This window comes from Amphibalanus amphitrite, unplaced genomic scaffold (genome assembly GCF_019059575.1).
Source record: "Amphibalanus amphitrite isolate SeventyFive unplaced genomic scaffold, NRLGWU_Aamphi_draft 000045F_arrow, whole genome shotgun sequence".
Taxonomy (NCBI): domain Eukaryota; kingdom Metazoa; phylum Arthropoda; class Thecostraca; order Balanomorpha; family Balanidae; genus Amphibalanus; species Amphibalanus amphitrite.
The window spans coordinates 1,098,786-1,126,467 of record NW_024881541.1 but is presented as its reverse complement, the minus strand read 5'-3'; the positions used below and the strand labels follow the sequence as shown (position 1 = coordinate 1,126,467).

Sequence of the window (27,682 nt, the reverse complement as noted above, 5' to 3'; positions counted from 1 at the left end):
AAAGTTGAGTCAGCTGACTCATGTTCCTAAATGTTTGACTCAACTCAATGTCAAAAGTTATTTTACTGATTCAACTCTGACTCAACTCAACGCCTGAGTCAAATTTCTGACTCGACTCATGAGTCAAGCACAGCCCTGCTGGGGGGGGGAGGGGGGGAGGGCTCTACAGAGCCCCACTCTCGTTTTTCTGCAATATCTTCTAAACCGTTAAAGGGAGATAATGAGCTTTCTTTTTTCTTAAATAAAAATTACTCGACATCTATACTATTTCTACTGTAGTTTCTATAAAATATGAAAATTTCCTAGCACATTTTCGTATGTGAAAAAGGTTTTTATTTTTGCAAAAAAGAAGCAGTACTTGCAGTACTTGTAACACCCACCGAAATGCGTTGTCCTTCTCTATAAAAAAGTCGCAGTATATGGCGCTTTTGTTTCAAACAGCGACGCTTGGGTTTTTGTTTATGTTATCGCCTTGTCGTTGCTTGGTTGTAAGGATTCTAATTTGAATTGGAGTTAATTCGGTTTAGAATTAATTAGATTCTAATTCGGGGGTACATAGTGCCTACTCTTCTTTGTTTCCAAGTAGGTAATAGGATTATTTTGCGCCACAAATGAACGGCATGCGCCAGAAACGCAGCCAAATCTTGCGATTGCGACTACGAAATTCATTATTTTGGCGTCAGAGCCTGAAGCGAAAAATACAAGCATATTTATTTCAAAAAGACTTCAGGTTTGTCGAACGGTGTTATGAGAATTTTGATAACAGTACTGCATAAGTTTTTCAGTGATGCCGCAAAAGTGTTGTATCTATCTTCTTTTATTGTGCAGTCGGCGGGACCGATTCAAAATTGAGTCGTTGCTACTAAAATAGCAGCATATGGCGTCAGATGATGAACAGGAAAAATAGTTGCGTAAATTTAGACATAAACCACCCCCAAACCATGAATATCTTTTGAAGGCACTATAGACGACCATTAACTAACTAGATGTGATGAAGATCAAATGTAAGGAATACCCTCATTTTACAAAATTACATGCATGTACCAAAAAGTGATGTAAGTACTTATTCAACGGTCATTTTCAGCGCTCCCCGCTAACGTGACTTCAAGTTGAGATATTTGCGGCAAGGTACCGAATTGAGCAAAATGGTTTTAATTTACATTATAACTTGTTGTGTTTTGTCAGAAAATGGTCCTAACTCAGATTTTGTGGAAAAAGGTCATTATCTCCCTTTAAACGAATCTGCACGAAACTTGCGGTACCTTCAGCGGCATCAATTTGACACCTTGTGTTGAAATTTCAACTTTCTAGCTATCATAGTTTGCCCGTAAATGACGTCAGAGTGACGTCATGTCGGCCGATTTTGATGCAGAATATTGAATTACGGCAAACGCTCTCAAGAGCTCAGATTTAACCCGCGCCCTGCTGTGGGGGGGGGGGGGGTGTTTTGTGGTTTTTCGCGAATATCTCAAAAACGGCGGCGCGGAGCGCCGCCGTTTTTGGTACACCTTATCATACATCAATTCTACACATGTGAAAATTTCAGACCAAGGTCATTCAAGATCAGGTCACCAGGTCACTTGAAGTGACCTCACCTCATAAGAAGTTTCAATGTCTGTCATAGCTACACCGAGTGACCGATCGCTTTGAAACTTTCAGCGATTGCTAAGAGCAATAGCATGTACAAAATGTATATCTCAGAATTTTGATATCGATGACCTAAGGTCAGATCAATTTTGCGACCTCCCCATTATAAGTCAATGGGAGAAAATTGAAATGCGCCTCTTTTGGACGAAAGACATTATAAACACTCCCAAACACCGAATTACAAGTAGTTTAGACACACTGAACATGAAAATGGTGTCCGTGACCCTTGTTTATGCCCTGAGGTCATCTTAGGTCACGATTGGTATCTAACAGTTTTTCGCAAATAACTTTTGATAGAGGCATGCTAGAGCGATGAAAACGCCTTAGATGTGTTCAGCTCGACGATACGTATCGACTGATATGCACATAGACCCGGGAACAGGGCGGGCAGCGGGGGCGCTTGCCCCCCAACTTGAGAGCCGAGGGGTCGGCGCCCCCTCAACATTGAGGCAGCGAGAAAGGATCTTTCCTCCCTTTTGCGGACTTCTTTCCTTCTTGTTTCCTTTATACATCTTAACATTAACACACGGCATTAAGTCCGTGCCATCTGAATGATTTCTGCTGATACAGTATCGATTTTACATGACATATTGTCATCCCTCTATGGTCATCCCGCTTTGGTTTGGGCCTGACCTTGGCCATAAGTTTGGCAGGCCAGATTTTATACTGGACCATTTTGGGTCAACTTTGAGAAATACATAACGTACAACGGTGGTAAAATCATTGCTATATGTATGTATAACACAGTTTACCCGCTCTGTGTGTAAGGAAGGGGTGTGGGGCAATGGGTGCACTGACGTGGCCCCCTCGGAAGGCCGGTATGGGATTAAAGCTCAGCGACACTAAGGGCTTATGTGGTGCCTTCGGTTATCAGTAGCACCCTCAGAATCACCGGCGTAGGGCCCTCAGAGCCGCCGGTAAGGGGCCTTTAGAGGCACTGGTGTGGGGCCGTCATGCAGGTGCTCGTGTGGGCGCTCAGAGCCGAGGTGCTAGTGTGATTCTCTCAGAGGTGCCGGTGAGGGTCCTTACAGGCGTTGCTGTGGGCCCTCATAGACGCTGGTATGGAGCCGTTACAGACGGGTGTGGGCCTTTACATAGAGCTGCTAACGCAAAATCTCTACAGGCCGGCAGGGGGCTCTCAGTGACCGGCAAGGGGCCCTTATGCCGGCAGAGGAAGTCCTGTGGGGTCCTTAAAGACCAGAATGGTACTGTCAGACGCCAGTGCACAGTGGGCGTTTCAGTGGGTCTAGCCTCTCACCACCTTTCAGTACTCATAGCTTTGGATCTAGGCGACCTACGCCTACAAATGACACACCAATCTGTAGCAAATTCATTAGAGAACGTGGACGGATCACCTTGGTCATGTCATCAGCTTTTGCAATGTGCAGGGGTTGCATGAAATGTTGCATCAATATGGCAAAAACGGAGCGCGTCCATTCTATGATTTATTCAACTTTCGGGCTTTTCATCACCAGGAAATCGTGTTAAAATGCACTGTACAGTTGACGAGTGTGTTGTAGCCACAGCACTTAACCCTCGCCCCTATAGGGGGGAGGGGGCCGAACGGACCCCCTCCCCTCGGTTTTTCGCAAATAACTCGCGTAAAAGTCGGCCGATCGCAACGAAACTTTCAGTACTCTCGAGTCAACCAACCTTACATCTACCCTACAAATTTCATGACCCTGACCCAAATGACCTTTGACCTATGACCTGTTTCTCGAGACCATGTTTGGCCGGAGTCGCGATTCGGCGTATGTCGTCTCGCGTTTGCAGTCTTTTCGTGGTTTCAAGCGCTCCAACTTGTGATATGATGCTGGTCGCATTCATTAGGGTGGGTGTCAAGGTCACCTGAAGGTCAGGTCAGGTCATTGACCTTTGATGACCTCGGTTCTCTTTTTTTAGTTTTAGGTACATGTTTCTAGGGTAGTTTTTGCAGCAGAATTCGAATTTGGCAACCATCTGAACATTTACGAAGTAGTTTTGGTGCCTTCGTAGCATGTTACGAAGCTGTCACACTCGGCTGACACCTACTACGAATACCCGTCAGAACCCCTACCTACAGGTTGACCTGACCTGACCTGACCCGACCTGGCCTAAATGCATGAGGACATCGTCGGTGATCAAAACTAGCATAAAATTCATGATCAGCACCCCAAAAAACCCTTAGCAGCGACGTTCTAACATGTCCCGATTTTCCAGACTTTTGGGTCATTGGCCTTACCTGAAAGGTCAATTAATGACCTAGGACTTTGTCACGGAAAACACGCTCGTTTTTTCCGCAAAGCTTTAGCTTGATCAGGGGCCTAACAGCCAGGGGGGTCCAACGGACCCCTTGTAACGTTCGCGGCTGGCAAAACACCAATACGGCGAGGGTTATGGTGGTGTGGAGTCTACGCCCTCTTGTTTGATCGTGAATATGTTGCCTAAAAAGCGGCGGATTGAGATTAATATTTTGGTTCAATTTAAGTCCTTTTTCGTTTCAATAAAACTTCGTAACCCGGACCTAAACGTGATGTGATCTGTGACGATTGCGTTCGGACAGGGACATTTTCTTACGTAATTTTACAAGTCATGTTCAATTCTTCTCTCCCCCAATCGTTTAGTTGTTGTTATGCCTAGTGGTTGCGGAAAATGAGCCAGCTGCCATTCAAGCAGCTGAAATAAATGCCATTCACAACTATTTTACATTGACAAATGGATTCGACCTATCGGCTATCACAATTGGTACAATAATGCGCAGAGCCAAATATTCAGATGACGTACTTATAATTACCATTTTCATTTCCAATATACATATACATAGCGTTAAAGGCTCACGAATACCAACACATGTACGACTGTATTTGTCACATAACATTGCGGTAGGCTGACAGTGTATGTATGAAAACCTAGTGGAAAGCGGTGGCCAGGGCGGACACAGACTTCAGCTACTCGTCGCTGTCGCTGCTACTGCTGCTGTGGTCCTGCTCTGCGGACTCCGGGACAGCCAGCATGGCGCGCACCTCGGGCAGAAGTGGTCCGTGGCGGCTGACTTGCCGGGCGCGCCTCTCTTCGAGACGAAGGCTGCTGATGAGCGGGTCACTGGTGACGAGGAGACGGCCGAACAGGTCAGACATGGTGTGCAGCCGGCTGTCCTTGCGTGTGTGGCGCAGTCGATACAGGCGTAGGTCCTTATGTCGGGCCTCGGCCGCCTCCTCGCTCATCAGCCCGATCGGCAGCAGGCACTGTTCCACCACCTGCGCCGAGTGTATGAGCAGGCGGTGAAGGGTCGGCGGCATTGGAAACCAGCCGTAGAGCTGTACATACAGCCGCGCCGTTTCCAGGCAATAGGCCATCAGCGCGGGCACCGAGAGCGGCTCGCAGCACGTCACCGCCTCCAGCACGACACGAAGACGGCGGATCAGGTCTTCACTGACCCCTGTGGCAGCGGCGAACTCAGTTGGTGCCCTGAAGGCCCGACGGGCAGTGTTCCCGTCGTTTGAATTGCCGCTGCCACCGCAGCGCGGCTCATCAGCCCGGATGCCGATAGAGTCGCGGAGCCTCCGCTGCACCTCGGCCTTCGCCGCCTTCATCTGCTCCCTGTCGTCGCTCCGGACTCGCCACCTCGGCTGGTCCAGGGACAGGCGGTAACTGATGTGCAGCACGGCCTCGAACACCCTGATCCAGCTGTGCAGGGTGCTGAGGCCGTACTCGGTGTTGGTGACGGGCCGGCCGGTGACTGCCGAGATGTCGTTCATCACGGCCGGCGTCGCACCACACATGCTGCAGCGCTGAGAGGCGGTGCCTGTCACGGCGTTGACGACTTTGGTGTCAACCATGGTCAACGCCATGCTGTACGTCACGATGCCCAGCTCGGTGTGAAGCGGCTGCAGCTCATCCACCCTGCTGCTCACCCGCTCCCTCTCGGCCACCAGCAACGTCGTCGTCTCCTTTGCAAAGCGAATGGAGAGAGGACGGCACAGCCGGGGGGAGCTCGGAGACAGGTTGGTCCACAGGACCTTCCCGTCTTCGGCAGTCAGCCGCAGAGGCACCAGGGACGTCTGCAGCAGCTGGCTGTCGTCCTCGGAGTCCGCCATCTTGTACTGGCTGTGCCCGGTGCTGCCATCCATCCCCCACTTGATGTGCAGCGTCAGACGGGGCGGCTCAGCGAGCTCGGCTGGCGGGTCGGCCGCAGAGTGGTGCAACGCTGTGGCGGCTTCGCAGACAGCAGGAATCCGCAGCAGCCGCTCAGCCGTGTGGTTTAGCAGTGCTTGGAGGTCCACCTCGGCGGCGCCGGCCGCCACTGTGATGGAGCTGAGCGGCGGCATGCTAGCTGTCTTTGCCTGGCGCACTCTGTCGTAGTGGGGGTAGATGACTGCGCCGCGACGTCTTGCTCCCTGCTGAATGCTCACGTACTGGGCCTTCGTCAGGCCCAAATCCACCAGCAGAGCCAGAGCTTCCTCTGGCGTGTAGGCCTGTGGTGCGCTCTGCCCAGCGGACAAGGCAGCTACCAGGGGTGGGCCCCGCACCGGAGAGCCAGCCGCCTCTACCAGTCTGCTGGCAGAGCGGCGCCCCTCCTGATACGTGACTGACGCGGCGGCGAACACCAGCTCCCTGCCGGACTTCCGTCGCAGCTCCCTGGTAACGCGGAGCCTGCTTTGGCGACTCAGCTCGTTGAATTGAGCCGTACGACGCACTCCTGGACGGCCACAGACCGGCAGCGGGAGGCAAATGCTGCCTCCGAGCCACGCTGCATTGGCGGTCTGAAACCGTTCCTTTTTCCTGTTTGAAGCTACCCATCTCTTCCTCAGCAATGACATCAGCTTCTTGACTGGTCTGAAGGAGGCAGACACCTCCTTGTTGAACCTTCTCGCCAAGAAGTGCGCCACATCATTGGCAGTTGATTTTCCAATCCCACGCTGCACTACGTAATCGAAAACTGCTTGCCTTTTCACGCACATTACCTGGGAAAATAAGAGTATTATTACCAAAGTGTAACTGCAGGAAATGTATCCCTATGTTTGTCCCAAACACATTTAAAAGCACAAATACAAAAACAATTAAATACCCAATGCGTGTAATAATACGTTAAATAACGTTAAAAAAACAGTACGTAAAATAATCATGCGTTTGCTGACTGTTGTAATCCACAAAGGTTGGATAATATGCCCCCAAAAGGAAAGGATGACAAATACCTATGTGTGTGCATGTAGGTACAATGAACCATCAATACATTTGGTTAACGGAATTAAACATCAACCTACATATTTCCAGTTACCATTTCACTCATAATATTCCACTCCAAAAGTTATTACGTACCTGACTGTGCAGAACGCAGCTGGTATTGTGAGGCAGATCTGAAGTGTGGGTCAGCTCTGGAGTCGGCGAGCAGGTCATCGCCTGAGGCCTTTCCGGTCACGTGACAGTTCATCCTTCGGCCAATGAGGAGAGCTTCTGGCCCTCGAGCTGGCATTGGCTGGTCTTATCGTCAACACTAGCTAAAATGCAAGGCTGAGCTGTTCGCTAACATCTGAGGACCATGCAAAGGCTCACGTATGACGTCATAGGCCAGCGACCTGACCTGACCTGAAAATGCGGTTGGTGTCACATGATCCGGCTAAAGCAAAGGTCAGTTATGCCAACTTTCAGCTCTCTATCGCCGGCGTGTTCCAAGCTATCGCGAAAAAAATATATGGGGGGGGGGAGGGTGGGCACCCGCCCCGCCCCCCCCCCCTCGGCCGTTAAATGCATTATTCGTGACTTATGCAGAATTTCACATTCACACGTGTGCATTACTTTTCAATTTTTGGGAAACAAAATGTGTTTGAGGTTGCGCGAAACCAGGCCGGCCAGATCGCCCACTGTGCATCGCCTGAGGCCTTTCCGGTCACGTGACAGCTCATCCTCCGGTCAATTAGAATGCTTCTGACCCACGAGATAGCATTGGCTGGTGTTAATGTCATCGCTTGAAATACTTTAAGCTAAAATGCGAGGCTGAGTTGTTCGCTTCCGTCACTACGGAGCTAATGAAGGCTAAACAGCGTATTGCAAAATGTTGCATAGCCGCTAAAGGCGCAAGTTTGCGCACTTTTTTATTGCTTGCCCAGTTCAATAACATCACATTGCACATTGTGATATACGATTTAGCGCGGGACCTGGGGGAACTCAAAAGATCGGCTCTAACATAGTGAATGATATTATTTTGAAACATACGAGATAACTCGATGATATGTTTATCTCTCATGTTGCTAAATGGTTTGCCTAATCTCATTTCTCTTAGCGCACAATTAATCGTAACATGTCATAGAACAACCCATAAAACCATTGACGTGGAAAGCTTACGCACATAGGATCCCCATGGCATATACTTTGACTTTTAAAACACCCGTTAAATATGACTTGTCTAAGGCCGAAGAAAACTTTGTGTTTGGGGCCCCATTCACCCTATACCAAGATTTTGCATGACCAAGTCGATGTCATGTACGTAATGTATGGACATTTAGCAGTCGAATGGTGTGCCTTTTGTTTTCATAAAAGCAAAATAATTTTTTTGCTTCGTGAGAGGCTAGACCGGCCCAACCGCCGACAGTGCAGTGGGGCCCTCAGAGTCACTGGTGTGGGGTCCTCAAAAGTCATCCGTGGGTGACCTTTAGATGCGCAGGTGTTGGCCGTTGGGTCCTCTGAGCCGCCGATATAGGGCTTTAATAGGCAGTGGTGTAGGCACTCAGAGTTGAGGGTGTGAAACCCTCAGAGACACCGGTGTGGGCCCTCATAGGCGCCGATGAGGGTCCCCACAGTTGCTGTTATGGGGCCCTCAGAAAAATAAGTGTGGGATCATCACAGGCGGGACATGCCCCTAGAACTGGCCCCTCATAGGCTGGTAAGAACTCTCAGAGGCCAGTAACGGTCCTTTGGAGACCATCGACGGGCCCTTAAAAGCCGCAAGAGGCCCTCAGAAGCCGGCGTGGGGCCCTTATGGAGATCTCAGTGTGCCTATTTAAGGCCCATGAGGTGCTCTAACGAGCCCCATGGAGCCCTTCTGAGTCGAAATATGGCCATCGTTAACCCTCAGCGGTCAACTGGCGCCGCAGAGCCCGTCGGACCCGAGAGTCCCTTTGAACCCGATGGGGGGGGGGGTACGGGGGTATGTGTCCCCTTAGACCCCTAGCTACGCCACTGTTTCATATGCATCATGTCAGGTATTTTAGGCTCGCCCCCCAACTTGAAAATCGTTCCCGGGCCCCTGGATATGCAACATGACCCTTTCCGGTCAGGTCATGACCTTGACCTGAGGTCAAATTTTCAAGTTGACCTTTCAAGGCCAAGTTATTGTTCATTCGATGCGTCTTGACGAGAGGAACACGATGCCGGTAAAAGTAAGCTCGTACAGGGCTTGGGTCAAAAGTTATTGCAGAAAAACTGTTTCCGAAAAAATCGGCTATTTTTGCAGTTTTTGCCCCCTGCAGGCAAAACCGTTGACGTTAGGTCAAATCTGAGAGAATTACTCAGAAAGGGCGTTAATAGGGCTATCGAATGCGCTTTTCCGCGGCGCTGTAGCTCTATTGGTTCCCGAGTTATGCGTTGGCTTCTTGGAAATTTTCGACATTCGACCTGGAAATCGGCGAAATTTTGCCTTCAATGACCTCTGGTGACCTGACCTTTGACCTGACCAAAAAATTGACCGAAGTGATTTCGTCATTATTTTTGACGCTCTTTCGAACACCGCTTTCCGCGTATCGCTACGTGGCCCAGGAGCCGAGTTACAAGTGGAGGGGGGTGGTGGTGTTCAAACACCCCCCCCCCCCGCAGGGCGTGGAAATCCAGGACCCCCAGCCGGGCGCGGGTTAAAGCTATAATCTAGTTCGTTTTTTTTCAAAAGGACTCTGGCTTCAAGTAGGTATGGTTTTCGAATAAGCACGTGTTTTAGCGAGCAAAACGGGCAAAAAAATGTGCCTATCAGATGCAGTTTGAGCTCAGGAACACTATGGTGCCATTTATATTGCTGTGCCCGCTAGGACCCCGCTGAGACCCGCTGTGACCTGCTGTGAGACGACGGCGATGTGCTGGTGGCGCAGCTCCACCCACAGGTCGTCATTGTCGTCCAGCAGCACCTCCTTCAGGCCGTCGCCCTTGCTGGCCTCGTACTTGTAGACGTCGTTCTCGATGGGCAGCAGGTCGTAGGCCATGGCCTGCAGGGTGAGCTCGTGCAGCAGCGGCGACACGGCGTCGAAGCCGCGGTCCAGGATCAGCAGCTGAGAGCGCGCCTGCAGGCACCGGCACGCAACGGCGGTCAGCGGGTGTCACGACACTGACACGGCACGGGTCAGCACGCGGGCCACCACAGACGGACCGCTAGGGCCGCGGCGGATTTGATGCGCCCGAGCACCCACAACTCGGCGCAATTCTCAACCTATGGCCAAGATACCTTTAAACACTGTCGTTTGACTGTTGACATTGGTTTGATTGACTGTCGTTCTATTTGATATGTTTTTGACAGCAAAGTACGAAAGGGAAGACACAGTAAAGTACTTGGGGGTATAAATTGATGCAAAATGAAAGTGGTCTGCCCATATCAACTATCTTACCTTAGCCATAAGCCGCAACATAGGAATTATAAACAGAATCAAGCACTTATCAGACAGAAAATTACTTCTTTTGCTCTACAACTCCTTGGTATTGCCCTACATAAACTACCGCACTGTCGTATGGGGCTTTACTTTTCCAACGTACCTAAACAAAATTGAAATCCTTCAGAAACGTATCATCAGAATTATTGACAATCAGCCTAAACTTGCTCACTCGGATCCCATTTTCAAAACGTTCAGCCTTCTTAAAGCAAATGATATCACTAAGCAACAACTTCTTCTTCTAGCAGACTTGTGCCAAGGTCCCAAAAAGGTCCGAGATCCAGGATCCGCAGAGTCCAAGGTCTGGGACCTTGATGGATCCTGGACCTTGCATTGCCATTTTTTGTCGTGAGACCTGGAAACTCAGGATCTCAAAATTGTCACATGCTGCGAGACCTTGAAATCCCAGGACCTCAACATTTGCATAGGCCGTGAGACCTTGGAATCCCAGGATATCAACATTTCATATGCCATGAGACCTTTGAAACCCAGGATCTAGCATTTGAATATGTCGTGAGACCATGGAAACCCAGGGGTCAGGACCTAAAACTTGTGATATGCTGGAAGACCTTTCAGACCTTGAGTATAGAAATGCTTCTTTCTAATCTAAAGATAGAGATATAAACCAGTATAGCGCCTTTTGGGGCGACTAACGGAGCGAGCGAGGGGGTGAGTCTGCACATGCGAAATTTCGAGGGGGTACCTCCAACTGACTTGTGCACGGCACCCTACTGACCGGTTTCTAGCGATGTGCCAAATTTGAGAACAATCGGCCCAGCCGTTCTCGAGATCTGGGAGCGGTACCCTGCACGTGCGCACGTGCAAAATGGGTCCCAACTGACTTGTGCACGGCACCCTTCTAACTGGTCCCTAACCGTGTACCAAATTTGAGCGCCATCGGTCCAGCCGTTCTCGAGATCTGGAAACGACCCCTGCACGTGCGCACGTGCAGCAGCACCCCAACTCTGGCACATGGATATGCAGTGCCTAGTGGGTGCCTACCTACATGCCAACTTTCAGCGCAATCGGCCAAGTAGTTACCGAGATATTGCAACAATTACAAAACTGACACCTCTTCGTTTTGCACGTGGCACGTGCATAAGGGGTCACCCACATGCATCGGGAATAGTCCAATACTTGGTAGAAGGAATGAAGCTACCCTACAAAAATTACCGCGTGTAAATCGGTCAAGTGGTTGCTGAGATATAAGCCTCGCAAAAGCGTCCGCACGGCCGGCCGGCCGGCCGCTCATACTCAGAAATTTCCGTTAATCTAAGGCAAGACTACGCTCGCTCCGCTCGCTCCGTAATAAGCCATAACAAACATAACCTAACCTGACCTAACCTAACCTAGCACATTTACCTATAAGTATATACAGACTACACCGGCTTAATCAGCGCCTGGAAGCCGTTCCCGCTGAGCGACACTAGCGCCATCGTACGTGTAAGGGCACGAACTAATGACACAATCCTTTGTCTATGGGGAAAAGGCGAAAGTTTATCCACTTCGTTCTCGTAAATAGCACGACGGAACGGAACAAGACCACATCTACAATGTAGAAGCGTCCAAGCTAAATCACCTGAGCATAGCACAAAGTCATAGGGCGAGGGACACGGCACGTGCCACGTGCCAGATAAGTGGTGACAAATTTGTTCGATCTACAATAACTTTACGACTGGGTTGGTTGAGCTGAAACTTGGCATGTCGGTGGACATGCAAAGGATTACCTATGCATTTCCATGTGTCACGGTTGGGGTGCTGCTGCACGTGCGCACGTGCAGGGGTCGCTTTCACATCTCGAGAACAGCCGGGCAGATTGCGCTCAAATGTGGTACACCGTTAGGGATCGTTTAGCTGGGTACCGTGCACAAGTCAGTTTGGGTCCAGTTTGCACGTGCGCACGTTCAGGGCTCGCTTCCACATCTCGAGAGTGGCTGGGCAGATTATGTTCAAATTTGGTACACCGTTAGGGACCGTTTGGCTGGGTGCCGTGCACAAGTCAGTTTGGGTCCAGCTTGCACGTGCGCACGCGCAGGGGCCGCTTCCACATCTCGAGAACGGTTGGTGAGATTGCGCTCAATTTGGTACACCGGTAGCAACCGTTTAGGAGGGTGCTGTGCTCAAGTCCGTTTGGGTCCAGTTTGCACGTGCACACGAGCGGGGCCACTTTCACATCTCGAGAACGGCTTTGCCACTGCGCTCAAACTCATCATTTCTTGATCGCATTCGGCTTTACTATCATGTAGTTTTACAGGTCTCATGACGTTTCTCTTCATGATTGCGAATTCGATTAACCCGGCAGGCGGTGGGCCTACCAGCCACCTTCCGCGCGGTGGGGGGGGGGCATTTTTTGCCCCCCCCCTCGTATCTCCGAAACTACTGGACGGATCCGGAAAATTCAAACGGCGTTCCACAGCCCTGTCAAATTTGTTGAAGGAAAACAAATTTCATTGACCTCGGGGTCACCGATGACGTCACAGGTCAGGTCAAAGATAAAATGTTTCACCGTTCACGGGACTTCTAGGGAAAGTGCTATAACACCGAGTAAAACGCATTTTGTCGAAAATCAGCGATAAGGCGTCAGTTGTCTAGTACATATGTTGCTATCATACCAGGTCAGGTAACAGGTCAGGTCACCAAAGGTCACCAAGGGTCACCACATGAACCCGACTTTACTAAGGCTGTGCGATGCATGTTTTATGGCCAGTTTTTCATTTCCAACTCAATGGTATTGGTTATAAGACCATCAGGTACGGTTTAGGTCACTTTCTGGGGTGGAGGTCAGGTCAAGGTCAGGTCAAAAAAGGTCAAATTTAAAAGTTGATATTTTTGCATAAAATGGGTATCGATTCGATGCAGCTCGTCACGGGGAGTCTAATTCCGGTTTTTTCTAAATTCAAAAAAACTTTTTGGATTTTTCGGCTATTATTTTCAAAAAATCTATTTCTTGATTTTTGGGGGTCAAAATCCAAAAAATTCGAAAAACCGAAATAGCAGTTTTGTAGCCCTCTTGATTCTACACCTTTTATGTCAAAATCATTTTTCTGTATCTCTAAAGCTGTAGGCCTGACAGCTCTTCCCGCAAAACCTTTTTTTGGGTCGAAAATGGCAAAAAATGACGTCACTCTGACGTCATTAGCGGCCAACCTATCATAGCCTTTGGAAAAAAAATTTTGGTCAGCATGTGCGCTAGCTACTTCCGGGAGGGTACTGAAAGTTTGGTGACGATCGGCGCAGCGGTTCTCGAGATATATCGAAAAAACTAAAGGGGGGGGGGGGCAAAAAAATGCCCCCCCCACCGCCTGGAAGGTTAATGCAGCTTGTTGGTTGATTTAACAATATGTATTGTATATTTAAGATGAAGTTCAGCAGTAAATCAATGACATCATCAAAGCATCATCAAAGCACATGAAGATATGACAATGATGTTCATGGTAGTAGAGACTGTGAGATGAGTGGCGATATACTCATACCTATCTGAGTGCACATAATGATGCATCATTTCATTCACCCATGAGCCTCTTTAACCCACGCTCGTGTGGGTCTCTCAGCCAACTTCGCCATGGTGGTGGGAGGAAGGGGGTCGTATTTGTCCACGCCATATCATCTCGGAAAGGAAGAAAGGTAGACAGTTTGTTAATCGTTTGGATGGTTGGCATGAGTGAAGATATGATAGTAAAAAATTGATGATCAATAACATGCCAAAAACTGTATTGATTCTTGAGTTTTAACCCTCGCCGGACCTATTTGTTTTCTACATACGCGCCGGCCGAGGGGGGGGGGGCGGGTACGACCCCCCCTCGCCGTTTCGCCCCTGGTGGAGCTAGCGCGTCGCGGAAAAAAACGAGCGTGTGCGCCGTTACGAGACGCAGAGATTGGTACCCGATTTTAAAGTCCTAGGTCAACCGGTGACCTCTGAAGTCAGGTCAAGTGCCCCAAGGTACGGTTCAGTTTTAGGTGAATAACTTCGCAAAAAACGGCCGCAGAGCCACGATTTTGGCAGCATCGTATTCGCCTCGCTCAGGCGCGTCGAATGATATACTTTTTGTTTGGGTCAGGTTCAACTTAGGGTGTTGACCTCAGGTCACGGTCAGGTCAACACCCCCAGGGCCTCGTTTCATAAAGCTCTGCCGTAACTTACAACTTTCCGTAATTCACACCCTTTCAAACCACGGAGCGCAAATGAAGCCGTTTCACAAAACCAAAACTGGAATTGTTTACACCTCCGTAACTAAGCACACTTGCGTAGTTGCCGTAATTTATCAAGTGTCTTACAAATTACAATTTCATGTCAACACTGATTTTTTACGAGAATTTATAAAACAATCATGTTTAATTTAAATCTTAAAAAAATATTTATGAAAAAAAAACAAAATTGATTTTACTGACCATCCCTTATTAAATCAATTTATTGAAAACAGCAGAAAGCCAGCTAAGCGGAAGTGCCTAACTACGAAAGTGGCGCGGCGAGGCGAATAAACAAAATTTCGATAGTGGCCACAAAAAGGATTCCAGGACAAAAAGTCAAAAGACAAAATGTCAAAAGACAAAAAGTCAAATGCAAAAAGTCAAAATGGATAAAAGTCAAACGGAAAAAAGTCAAATGGATAAAAGTCAAAACGGATAAAAGTCAAAAGCAAAAAAGTCAAATGGCAAAAAGTCAAAATGCCGAAAAGTCAAAAACGCAAAAAGTCAAATGGCAAAAAGTCAAAATGGCGAAAAGTCAAAAACGCAAAAAGTCAAAAGCAAAAAGTCAAATGGCAAAAAGTTAAAATGGCGAAAAGTCAAAAACGCCAAAAGTCAAAAGCAAAAAGTCAAATGGCAAAAAGTCAAAATGGCGAAAAGTCAAAAACGAAAAAAGTCAAAAGCAAAAAAGTCAAATGGCAAAAAGTCAAAATGGCGAAAAGTCAAAAACGCAAAAAGTCAAAGCAAAAAGTCAAATGGCAAAAAGTCAAAATGATAAAAATCAAATGGAAAAAGTCAAATAAGAAAAAGTCAAAGTAAAAAGTCATATATCTAAAAACCATAAGACAAAAAGTCAAATGATCAATGTCAAAATTCCTAGAAGTCAAAAACCATAAGCCAAAAGCAAAAAGTCAAAACCGCAAAAGGTCAAATTAATTTTAAAGTCAAATGGAAACAAGTCAAAAATCAAATATGTAGAAAGTCAAAAGAAAAAAGTCAAATATTAATAATTTGTATTGTCTTATTGTAAACGAAACTAAAAAAAAAAAACATTAGTCAAAGCCACTTGAAGTGAAAACGGTTAAATTCAAATGGAAATAAGATAAACAAGACATAGTCAAAAGTCAAGAGTCGTTCATTGTATTGTTACAAAAAACAGGTTAGCATTTATTGCTTTCACATCGAAGACTCATAGCAGCAAGATAACCACACATAAACTAGTACGTAGCTGGTTTTTCGCTTCCCCAAAAATCCCCCTTTTTCCGTCGCGTCGATTTACAATTAATAAATTATGCGTCCGTCGCGAGAGAAAATCCTGCAGCACCTTTCGCGGCGGATATTTGCAACATTGCCCCCTTCTTAGCTTTCTAACCGTCCCGGAGAAAGCTCTAACGTGGCGCGTGGTATGGCTTTAACCGGTCCATATGTACAACAAGCTGCTTGCCACCGCCTCCCTCTTGCACCCGATACACAACATCGTTAATGCGGCTGGTAATCACGTACGGTCCTTTCCATGGACAGGTGAGCTTCGGACTGATCCCTTTCTTGCGCTGGGGGTTGTACAGCCAGACAAGATCCCCGGGGTCATACTGCTGGTTTGACGCTCGCAGGTCATACCGCGCCTTCGCCCTGTTGCTCAGATTCTCAATGTTACGCCGGGCAAATTCGTGCACCTTCTGAATTGTTTGTTCCAGCGTTCGTAGGTACTCTGGAACAGACTGCTTTTTTCCTTGACTTTGAGGCAGTCCATAAAAGAAGTCGATTGGGAGGGTCAGCTCTCTCCCCAGCATCAGTTTGGCCGGTGTTTCCCCAGTTGCTTCGTGCATGGCGGACCGGTACGCCATCAACAGCAATGGCACGTGCTGGTCCCACTCAGATGGATTTTCCTCGGTGTACATTGCCAGCTGATTCCCTATGGTTCTGTTGTATCGTTCCACCATCCCATCTGACTGGGGGTGAAGTGCAGTTGTTCTGGTTTTTGTTACCCCGAGCATGTCACACATTCCTTTGAACACGGCAGATTCAAAATTACGTCCCTGGTCGGAATGCAGCTCATGGGGAATTCCAAAACGTGATACAAAGCCTTGCAGCATCGCAGTTGCCACAGTAGTTGCCTCCTGATTGGGCAGAGCATAAGCCTCTGGCCACTTGGTGAAATAGTCCATTAGTACTAGTAGATATCGATTGCCTGCACTAGATTCTGGTAGAGGACCCAATACATCTATCGCTACCCTTTCACCTGGATAGCCAACATTGTACTGTTTCATTGGCGCTCTTCTCTTCACGGAGGGACCTTTCTTGGCCTGACAGATGTGACAGGACTCGCACCACTTTTTCACATCCAGGCGCTGTCCAACCCAAAAGAACCGCGCTCTGAGCTTGCTCATCGTCTTCTGTGTCCCCATATGGCCGCCTCCATGGTCCACGTGCAGCTGTTCCCACGCGTCGCGTCTCATCGCCTCGGGAAGAACTCGGAGCAGGACAGGGTCGCTGCCGGTTGCTGACTCCCACCTGTAGTATAGCACACCATCTTCCATTTCTAAAGAGTTCCACAGCCTCCAATAGCCTTTAACTTCTAGACTTTGTGGCGCCAACTCTTTCCAGTCGGGACGTTCCGATCTTGCTTTCATTATGGCGATGATTACTTTTAGTGCTGGATCCCGTTCCTGTTGTGTTTTCAATTCATGCAGGGAGCGAGTCGATTGGCTTCCGTCTGGACGCAGTGTCGTTCTTCTTAGTTGGTGCTCCTTTTTAGCCACGCCGGAATCCGACGGCTGGCTCTTCTCGGCTCGAGTGCAGTGTTTACAGTCTTCGGAACACGGCCTTCTCGACATCGCATCGGCGTTTCCGTGTTTCTGGCCTGCTCGGTGGATGATCTGGAATTCGTATTCCTGAAGTATCTGTATCCATCTGGCTATCTGTCCTTCAGGGCTCTTAAATTTCATGAGCCATTGAAGCGCCGAATGGTCTACTCTCACGAGGAACTTCCGTCCATAGAGATAATGGTGAAAATGGCCTATGGCCTTTACCACTGCCAGTAGTTCTCGTCTTGTGACGCAGTAGTTCTTCTCAGCCTTGCTGAGCGCCTGGCTGTAGTAAGCCACGACTCTCTCCTGTCCGCCTGTCACCTGGGACAGGACTGCACCGACGCCGACATCGCTGGCATCTGTATCCAGTATGAAATCCTCTTCATTGTTCGGTAGGGCCAGGATGGGTGCAGTGGTGAGCCGGGTCTTCAGCTCATCAAAGGCCTGTTGACATTCCAGCGACCAGACGAAGGCACAGCGCTCCTCTGTCAGCTCGTGCAGGGGGCCCGCAATATCTGCGAATGCTGGCACGAATCTTCGGTAGTAAGAGCACAGCCCTAAAAAGCTTCGTACTTCTTTTTTGTTCTGAGGCTGAGGCCATTGGGTGACCACCTCGATCTTAGCTGGATCCGTGGATACGCCCTTTGCGCTCACAGTGTGACCGAGATAGCTGACTTGTCGCTGGAACAAGTTACACTTTTTAGGGTTCAGCTTCAGCCCAGCACTCTCCAACTTCCTGAACACCTGCTCCAGATTCTTCACCATCTCTTCAAATGTGCTTCCGTGAACGATGAGGTCGTCCAGGTACTTGAGACAGGCGGTTGGGGGCACCCCTCGCAGCACCTGCTCCATCAGTCTGGAGAAGGTAGCCGGACTATTGCAAAGTCCAAACGGCATCACAGAGAACTCCCAGAGTTGATCGAGCGCCGAAAATGCCGTCTTCTCCTGGTCTTTGGGATCCATGCTGACCTGCCAGTAGCCACTCTTCAAGTCCAGAGTGCTGAACCAGGAGGAGCCAGCCAACGAGTCCAGCACAGTGTCGATCCTTGGAAGTGGAAACGAATCCTTCTTGGTCACCTCATTTAGCCCTCTGTAGTCTACGCAGAAACGGGTGGTGTTATCTTTTTTCTTGACTAAGATTATGGGGGCTGACCACGGACTGTTTGACGGCACGATGATTCGCTGCTTTTGCATTTCTTCCACGCATTGGGCTGCGTCTGTCTGCTTTGCCAATGGAATTCTCCGAGGAGGGATACGCACAGGACGTGCGTCGCCGGTGTCGATTTTGTGGTTTACAATCTGAGTCCTGCCCAGATCGCTTGGTCCGGCCGAGAAGATGTGCTGGAACTTCAGCAGCACTTTGTGCACCTTCTCTGTCTCGCTCTCCACTAGGAATTCGGTACTTCTGTCCATCAGTTCTTTCAAGTGATTTTGAAGTCTCTTCTGTCCGTTCTTGGTCGTCTTCAGCAGGTTTATTGCAACCACGGGATCAGCGACCTTTTCACACTGTCCCACGTGTGCTCCCCTCTTCAACTTCAGCGGCAGGTCCTGCAAGTTGAGTAGTTTTATGGTCACTTTTCCATCGCTGGTTAGATCTGCCACAGCGTCTTCAATGATGAATTTCTCTTTGGAAGTGCTTTGTTCTACCAGCACTGGTCCCGACATTTTCACACCACAATTGATTTTTGCAGTCACGAACGTCTCACTGTGTTTAGGTAGCTCCAGCCCTTCATCAAGATAAAGTTTGTAGCAGATTTTATGGGAGTCAGCAGCTGTTTTCCCGATGAGTGGTACCGTTTTATCTTCCAGTCTCAATGTCCTCCTCTTACAGTCAATCGTGGCCTCGCCCAAAAAATCCATTCCTAGGATTCCGTCTTCCTTGACGTTCACGACAAGCGCTGTGAGTGGCCATTCATCCTGCGCAGCCGCCAGTTTCACTTGCAACTGACCCTGCACGGTCAGCTTATCACCAGATGCGGACCTCACTTGCCACTCCGTGGGGTTCACGCTTTTACCTGTGGCTCTGGTGATCTTTGAACAAATTTCAGGACTTATCACAGACACCGCTGCGCCACTGTCAATAAGCAGGTGCACGGGTATCCCATCGATTCTCCCGTCAACGAATAATCCATCTTCGCTACCATTGACAGAATGCAGAGTAAAGGCTTTGTCGTTAATGGAAGCCGAGCTCCGCCCACCGAACTCGGCTTGCACTAGTTTTCCGCGTGTTCCTGCTCCGACTGGCCGGGGCGTGCTCCCTTTTGCGTGTCCGACTGCCATTTACGGCAGTCTCGCTTCATGTGTCCCTGCTTCTGGCAGTACCAACAGGATCCGCTGAATCTGTATGGCTTAGCACCACATCGACTGTCGTTTTGAGGAAGATGCTGCCTTAGTAGTTGCAGGACTCCCTTTACTTCACTTACTACACCTGCAAGCTGGCTAACGCCTGGCTCGGAAGCTCCTGTTGTATCTGGTTCTGGGAGAACTGTTGTGTCTTCTCGAATGGCGCGGACTGGTACGTTTGCAGCTGTCCTGTTGGCGCCGCCGCAGCAACTTCTGATGGCCTCCTCAGTTGCCACGATCTCCAGCGCCTCCTGCAACGTTTTAGGCTTCTGCCTGAGGATTTCCGCTCGCACTGGTGCATCTACTGCTGTGGTGAGGTGGTGTAGTGCCAGGGCGTCTTGTATCTCGCTGCTGGCGTATGGGTAGGCCAACATAACACGACGCTTCAGACTCTCCACAAACTCTTGTAGTGGCTCAGCGTCCCTCTTCTTCGTGCTGAGGAGCATTCTACTCTGCTGCTGCTGATGGCGGGCACCGAAACGGTCCTCCAGAGCAGCCACAAGCTTAGTGAAGCTCACTCTATCCGGTTCTGCCATGTTCGCCAGCACCGTTAACGCTTTCCCATCCAGACTGGTGCTCAAGAAGAAGGCCTTTTCCTCGTTAGACCAGTTGTTCCCCTGTGCCAAGATGTTAAACTGGGCCAGATATGCTTCCCAGACGGCAGTACCGTCGTACCTGGGTACTTTCTGCGGGTACCTCACTTGCTCATGAGCCGATACCGGTGCAGGTGTTTCCATAGGTACGAACGGTGGCGCTCCAACGGAGAGAGCTGTTGAGTCGCCAGTTCTACGAGTCTGCGCTGGTTGGTCATGTAAAAGCCGATCGAATTCATCCATTCTTTCGTTCACAGTCTTGATTTGATCCTGCATCTTCTCTATCTCCTTTTGGAACTCCCTCCTAATGGCTGTTTTCATGTCCGATACCTCCTGCCGAACCAAATCCATTTTCTCGCCGAGCGGTGCGATAAATCCGACTATCGTCTGCAGCATGTCCTGCGTCTGCTGACTCTCCGCCGCAGACGGTGTCCCGTCCGGTGTTTCTCCAGACAAGTCGTTCATGAGGTCTCCTTCTCCGTTTCCTTCGATGGCAGCTGCTTCAATTTCACCACTAGCGTCACTCCAGTGATCCAGGTCGTCTAATGACGTCTCCTCTTCGCCGTTACTCGGTTGTTCCGCCATCTGAACATTGACCACCACTGCATTTCCCGAGTTTTGGGCATCATTGAACTTGTTGGTTCGACGTCGACTCTTCGATCGGGTTCTAGAGCTGACATTTTCTGCACTTGTAGACATCGTTTCTTAGTCACTTAGTTAAGTCAGTTACTGGGAATGATCAGCTACTACGTTACTTTACGCTACTGACCTACTTTTGTCTATCGGTGGTTTTTAAATTTAAAGCTCCCAGACTTACGTTATTTTTTTATCCCACTTCTGACACCAATTGTTACAAAAAACAGGTTAGCATTTATTGCTTTCACATCGAAGACTCATAGCAGCAAGATAACCACACATAAACTAGTACGTAGCTGGTTTTTCGCTTCCCCAAAAATCCCCCTTTTTTCCGTCGCGTCGATTTACAATTAATAAATTATGCGTCCGTCGCGAGAGAAAATCCTGCAGCACCTTTCGCGGCGGATATTTGCAACAGTATCATTGTAAAACATATGTATCAACCCTCGCAGACCAGCGGGTCGATGCGACCCGTGACGTTTTCTCGCGATAGCTTCCGAACGACGCGGCGGATCGTGATGAGAATTTGCAAAGCTGATGGGGCAACCCTTGCGCATATTTTAGTACTAGATGCCGGCATCACTACCGTGTTGCCTTGGACCAGAATCGGAGGCGAAAATGTTTGGAATGAGTGAGATTCGAACCCGCGACCTTTCTATTTGTAAATAGTTTTTTGGTCATATCACGTGCTACGTTTATGCTAAAGCGCTCATTCTTTCAGCATCTTGTAGCGCTTCTCGAGTTCTATCAGTGTGCCAAGTTTCATGGTGCTAGCTCAATAGATGACGGTTTTAGAGCGTTTTCCGTGAAAAACGTTTTTTGCCTCTGGCACGTGCAGCTTGCACCCCTCCGGGACCGAACCCCCCTAGGATGAAGGTATGCGGTTCTTGAGTTATAAGGGTTTGAAGAGCGTGATGGGGTCGTGTCGGGTCGGGTCGTGTCGGGCCGGGTCGCGCATACTCAGATTTTTGCCTTAAACACGAAAGAACTCGCTCGCTCGCTGCGCTCGCTCGCTCGTAATTAACCCTATGGCGTTGCATGGAAAGAAATGAGTTCAAACTGCCTCGAGCCCCTCCAACATTGAGAAAGTTCCAGCGCCAGTGCTCCCACATGTAATAATAACCTGTGAATCATTTTCATTTTATTACTTAATGGATTCGTTCATTAAAATATGTTCATTTCTTTTAACCAAATTTCTATAAACCCAGCGCGTTGGATGCTGGACCAGTCAGCGATGACCGTACAGAGACCAGAGAGCGTGAGTGGACGGAGGGGACCGCGTCCAGTCTATCGGGCACGTTTAAACTTTCAGATAAAACTTTGCCATAGCACTGGAATTGCACGATGGGGCAGTGGTGACCCGGGAACGTTTGAAAAGTTGATGGGGTAGGTTGAAAGTTGAGGGGACAAAAATTGCAACTCAAAATTTTGAAATTATCTCGTCTTTTGTATTTTTTACGTTAAGTCCATTGACGTCATTTAAGCGTTAATCACATGGTATTTTTTTATTTTGAGGTTTTGGCTTTTCACCAGGGCCTCTTCTCAGGGGCGACACTTTCCGAAAATTATTGGTAGGGCTCTAATGTAAATTTTTGCCAATTCAAAGCGATTCTTTCCACGCAACGCCATAGGCATAATGTTAAATTTCCAAAATTATTGGTAGGGCTCGGGCCCTACCATGCCTATACAAAACGACACCCATGCCTCCTCTAACATGTTAACTGCGGGAGCTGCAGCCCCCGCAGTCATCCTCCAAACTGGTCACTGAGGGGTACCTTAGTCATTTTTTAGTCGACGTTTTTGGTAGGGGTTACCTTAGTCATTGCCCGTGATCGGGCCCCCCAGTCAAAACTGCTTAGAGGAGGCACTGCTTTTCACCCTCTCCCATGGGGGAGGGGCTGCCGCCGCCCGGTGCTCCGCGCACCACGGACGCCACGCGAGCGCTGCTGGCGCGGCGGCGCGCACTGCTCGGCCCGCGCGCCGAGTATACGGTGGTGAACCGGCAGTGTCGAGCGGCCATCAGACGTGACCACGCGGCATAGGGGAGAGTGGGGCAAAGCGGCCACCCGGGGCAAAGCGGCCATCCATCGTTTTAGCCCTTCATAGCTGGCGTCAGTTCCAATTTATGGTTTCCAATTATACTTCTCTTCACGGTCGTTCGAATGAGCCAGACCGGGGTTTCAGGCCCGTCACCTTTGTTCTGTGAAACACGGAAAAGCATTTCTTGCCAGGTTACCAACTATGTTTACAATTTTTAAATGTTATGTTATTCCATAACCGTTTGGAATTTTTATAAGCGTTCTTATTCATGCATTGCATGGTTATCGTACATGTATTCTACCAATTTCAATGTTTTTTACCCCACTAATAGCTAAGCTGGAATATTTTTGTCTCGGACGTTATGCGCGGGGCAAAGTGGCCGGGGCAAAGTGGCCACCCCCGAATTGGCCATAAGTTGCTTCCATCTGGATAAAAAACTTTATTTATATTCAAAGGTGTCGTCATGCATTCATCTTGGACACTTTTCAGTTGCATGAGTTACCAAATAATGCAATTAAATGTTTATTTTCATGAAAATCCTTTCTTTGCTTACCTACAGGTGGAAGATGATAAAGTAAACATTCGTGGTGTCAATCGGAACTTGAATCTTCGGAATTCCGATTTTGTCCAATGTCCAATTCGGAATTCGGTTGGACAATGACAGCAGGCTTTGGACAACTTTGGACAATCGCTTGCTACACCTCAACATTTTTATAAAGTTATCGTGTTTAACATTGATTGGCTATTAGAAAGCTCAGCTTTCGATATGATTACCACTTTCGAGCTGGTAACGATACATTAAAACCAAATTAAAGAACGGTGTTGAGTGTAAACTATTGCGTAGATGTCGGACATCTTTGGACAAATGGCTGGCTTGGACATTTTTGGACGGACAGTCGACGTAAGTATTGGACATTGGACGGACATTGGACATATGTTTTCTGAAATTGACATCACTAGTAAACATCCATCCTCGCTTAACCTTGTCACCATCAAATACCCTAGTCGTACACGAGGCAACTATTTTGTTTCTCATATCGGGACTTGAGAAGACGCCGGTAGCCGCTTTGCCCCAGGGTATGGGGCAAAGTGGCCAATATGCATAGGTTTAAAGTTTTGTCAACATCTTTCATACGTGAACGCCTTTGGAAATAAAACGCAGTTGAAATAAAAGGCAACTTAATAGGGATCACATTGGTATAGAAAGAATCTTTCCAAGTTTAAAAATCAAGCGTGGGCATCGTGAGAAGCGTTAGGGTGGCCGCTTTGCCCCACTCTCCCCTACTATGCTGACCAGCTGCGTGAGGCAGGACCGGCGAGGATGTGGACAGTGCTGCGGCCGGTGATCGGGGCGGGGAAGAGTGCCACTGCTGCTGCGCCAGCGTGCACGCCGGAAGCGCTCAACGCGTATTATGTGAGCGTGGGCCCCACCACCGCAGCCAGCGTCCCTGCCCCGCTGCTGCGGACCCCGGTACCTGTCAGAATCCCTCGCGTACTCACACGTTCCTTACAACTTCAGTGGGTAGGGTACGTTGCGCTGTATAATATTTTTCAAAAGATGAAAAGATCGATGCTTCGACTTTTATCCTTTTGACTTTTTATTTCAGACTTTGACTTCGACTTTTCTATTTTATGCTTTTTTATTTTTTGACTTTTTGTCTTTTGACTTTTACCCGTTTTGACTTTTTACTTTTGACTTTTTGTCTTTTGACTTTATTCCGTTTTGACTTTTATCCTTTTGACTTTTACTCGTTTTGACTTTTTGTCTTTTGACTTTTTTCCGTTTCGACTTTTTTCCGTTTTGACTTTTATCCTTTTGACTTTTTGCATTTTTGACTTTTTGTCTTTTGACTTTTACACGTTTTGACTTTTTGCTTTTGACTTTTTGTCATTTGACTTTTTGCGTTTTTGGCTTTTGCACATTTTGACTTTTTGCTTTTGACTTTTTGCATTTTTGACTTTTTGTCATTTGATTTTTTGCGTTTTTGACTTTTGCACATTTTGACTTTTTGCTTTTGACTTTTTGTCTTTTGACTTTTATCCGTTTTGACTTTTATCTTTTTGACTTTTATCCCGTTTGACTTTTTGCATTTGACTTTTTGTCTTTTGACTATTTGTCTTTTGACTTTATTCCTTTTGACTTTTTGTCCGGTTACCCACAAAAAGCGACTGGTACAGAAGATTTGCAGCCTATACAGGGTGTCCGGAAAGTCCTGGCGCTTCTCTTATATGCCGTCTAACGAGCGCTGTGATTGGTGGACGATCAGCCAATCACCGCAGGCGTGACCCCTCACTGACCGGTCAGCCGTGGGCCGTGTAAATTTGACCTTGAAATTGCGTTCAGTCATGGAAAAACAGACGAAGAGGCAACTTGTCGCTGGCTGTCTGCGCGCGGCGGCCGGGTCCGGCATGACCGAGGCGCAAGTCGCAGCACGATGTGGCGTTTCTCGGCGAACGGTTCAGCGGGTGAAAGCCAAGATCCGACGTGGGGATTCTTTAGAAGATGCCCCCAGATCGGGAAGGCCCCGGTCGGTCAGAACTGCCAAGAACGTGGCTGCCGTGTCAGCGGCAATCGAAGAGAATCCGCGGCAGCCGATCAGAAAACTGGCAAAGAAGTTCGGCTTTCCGAAGTCATCCATGCACGAACTGATTCACCAAGATTTGGGGATGAAGTCCAGGGTGATCCAGAACAGGCCGCGTCTAACCGAGGTCACGCGTCTTCGCCGTCTGGAGAAAAGCAAGTTGCTCTTGAACTTCTTAAAGAGCCCAGTGACCTCCAGCTTCGTTCGGATCTTTTCCGATGAGAAGCTGTTCCACGTCGACGCTCAGATCAACCGAAGGAACTCTCGCTACTTGTCCGACAAGCCTGTTGACGAAGTGGATCCCCGGATTCGATTCAACCCAGTCAACAAGCACCCGCAGAAGGTGATGGTCCTGGGGGTCATCGGATCGGACGGGCAGAAATGTCCCATCATCTTCGTTGATGCCAACGAAAAGATCAACAGGCTGGTCTACGAGGAGCTCCTGGACAGGCACGTCATCCCGTGGATCAAGGCGACTTACCCGGAGGGCAACTTCGTGTTTCAACAGGACGGAGCGCCCGCCCACAACGCTGCCGCCGTCCAAGCCAAGCTGACAGAGGAGCTGGGCGGGCCAGACCACTTCTGGCAAAAGAAGATGTGGCCGCCTCAGTCCCCCGACCTCAACCCTCTCGATTACAGCGTGTGGAGCGTCTTGCAGGATGAGGTCCAGGCTACCTCTCATCCCAACCTGGAGTCGCTGAAGGCTCGCATCGTGGCAGCGTGGGAGGGTCTGGAGGCGGCATACATCGTCAAGACATGCAAGGGCTTCCGCCCCCGCGTCGAGGCCGGCTATATCGAGTGAACAGTTGGCGGAAGGATGTCTCTTGTTGTCCCCGATCATTGTTTCATCCAGTTGTTAAATATATATGAACCAGCCGCATTTGTTTGCGAAAAATTGAAAAGCGCCATGACTTTCCGGACACCCTGTATATGGCCTTGATTTGCAGTTTCTTTTTCTCATTTTGGCTGTTCTTTCTTCCTCGCCGCAGGGCCTCGGCTAACATGTTAACTACTGGGGCAAATGCCCCAGTAGAGTCAAGGAATGCCCCAGTAGTGGTCAGGTTTTGCCCAACCTCCACAAAATGAGAATATCTCAATATTAACGTACATTCTTTCACTCGGGAGCGGTGAAGACGTTTGTGGCAAGAAATTGGGCGGCGGAAGAGAGGGTGCATGGTGTGCAGCTGCACCCTCAATTTCCACCCAAAAACATAGGCGTGCAATGCACGCCTATGTACATTGGCAAACATATCGCTTTGTACCCCCCATAATCCACAAGCTACCCTTCGTTCGAAAGAGCGTAAAAAATAATGGCGAAATTACTTCGGCCACTTTTTTAGTCAGGTCGAGATCGGGTCATGGGGGTCATTGAAGGCCAAATTTCGCGATTTTTAGGTTGAATATAGACAATTTGCAAGATGCCGACGCATAACTCGGGAACCAATAGAGCTACAGCGCCGCGAAAAAGCGTATTTGATAGCCCTATTAACGCTCTTTCTGAGCGTTTCTCTCAGATTTGACCTAACGTCAACGGTTTTGCCTGCAGGGGGCAAAAACTTCCAAAATAGATGATTTTTCGGGAACGTTTTTTTCTGCAATAACTTTTGACTTAAAGGGACCCTCCCACCTTAACATTATATAGATTTGAGTTGAGATAGCCAAAATGGGGTCCCTGGCTCACAAGTCACAATTACCGGTTTCGGCACTCACAACCAGACTTGTGCCAAGATCCCAAAAAGATCGGAGATCCAGGATCTGCAAGATCCAAGATCCGGGATCTTGAGGGATCTTGGATCCAGCACTTCAGGTTTTGCCGAGGGATCTTGGGGATCCAGGACTCTGGTCATCATTTTGTGGAGGGATCCTGGGGATCTAGGATCCTGGCTTTTTATTTTGTCGAGGGATCTTGGGGATCTTGGATCCTGGTTTTGGATTTGTCGAGGGATCCTGGGGATCTTGGATCCTGTTTTTTAACAGGAATATTTTACACATGAGTCTACCATGATTAAATGCCTACTAAACCTATCTATTGCTAGCAAATTCAAATATCCTGAGGATGAATATCTAGCCAGGAAAACCAATGTGCAAAACATTAGCATGTACAACTTTTAAAATCACTTTATACTGGAAGGAGGACATACCCTAATAACTAAGGTGCTCACGGCTTCAAAGTATATACCGGGAGTTCCTAAATAAACAGTCGTATTTAAAAGCTGTATATTATCAGCATGGAAGGCATGACA

General features: G+C 48.5%; 1 protein-coding gene across 2 annotated transcripts in view; it reads right to left on the bottom strand.

Annotated features, from left to right (window-relative positions):
• The window catches only part of LOC122377483 (protein ROP-like), a 93,494-nt gene that overhangs the window by 17,585 nt on the left and 48,227 nt on the right, over positions 1-27,682 (bottom strand). For both annotated transcript variants that reach the window (XR_006255877.1, XM_043357540.1), the window contains exon 3: positions 9,666-9,890. Coding sequence is in view for 1 of the 2 variants with exons in the window: in XM_043357540.1 (XP_043213475.1) it covers positions 9,666-9,890 (225 nt within the window). In the remaining variant the exon portion in view is untranslated. The remainder of the gene's footprint in view (positions 1-9,665; positions 9,891-27,682) is intronic.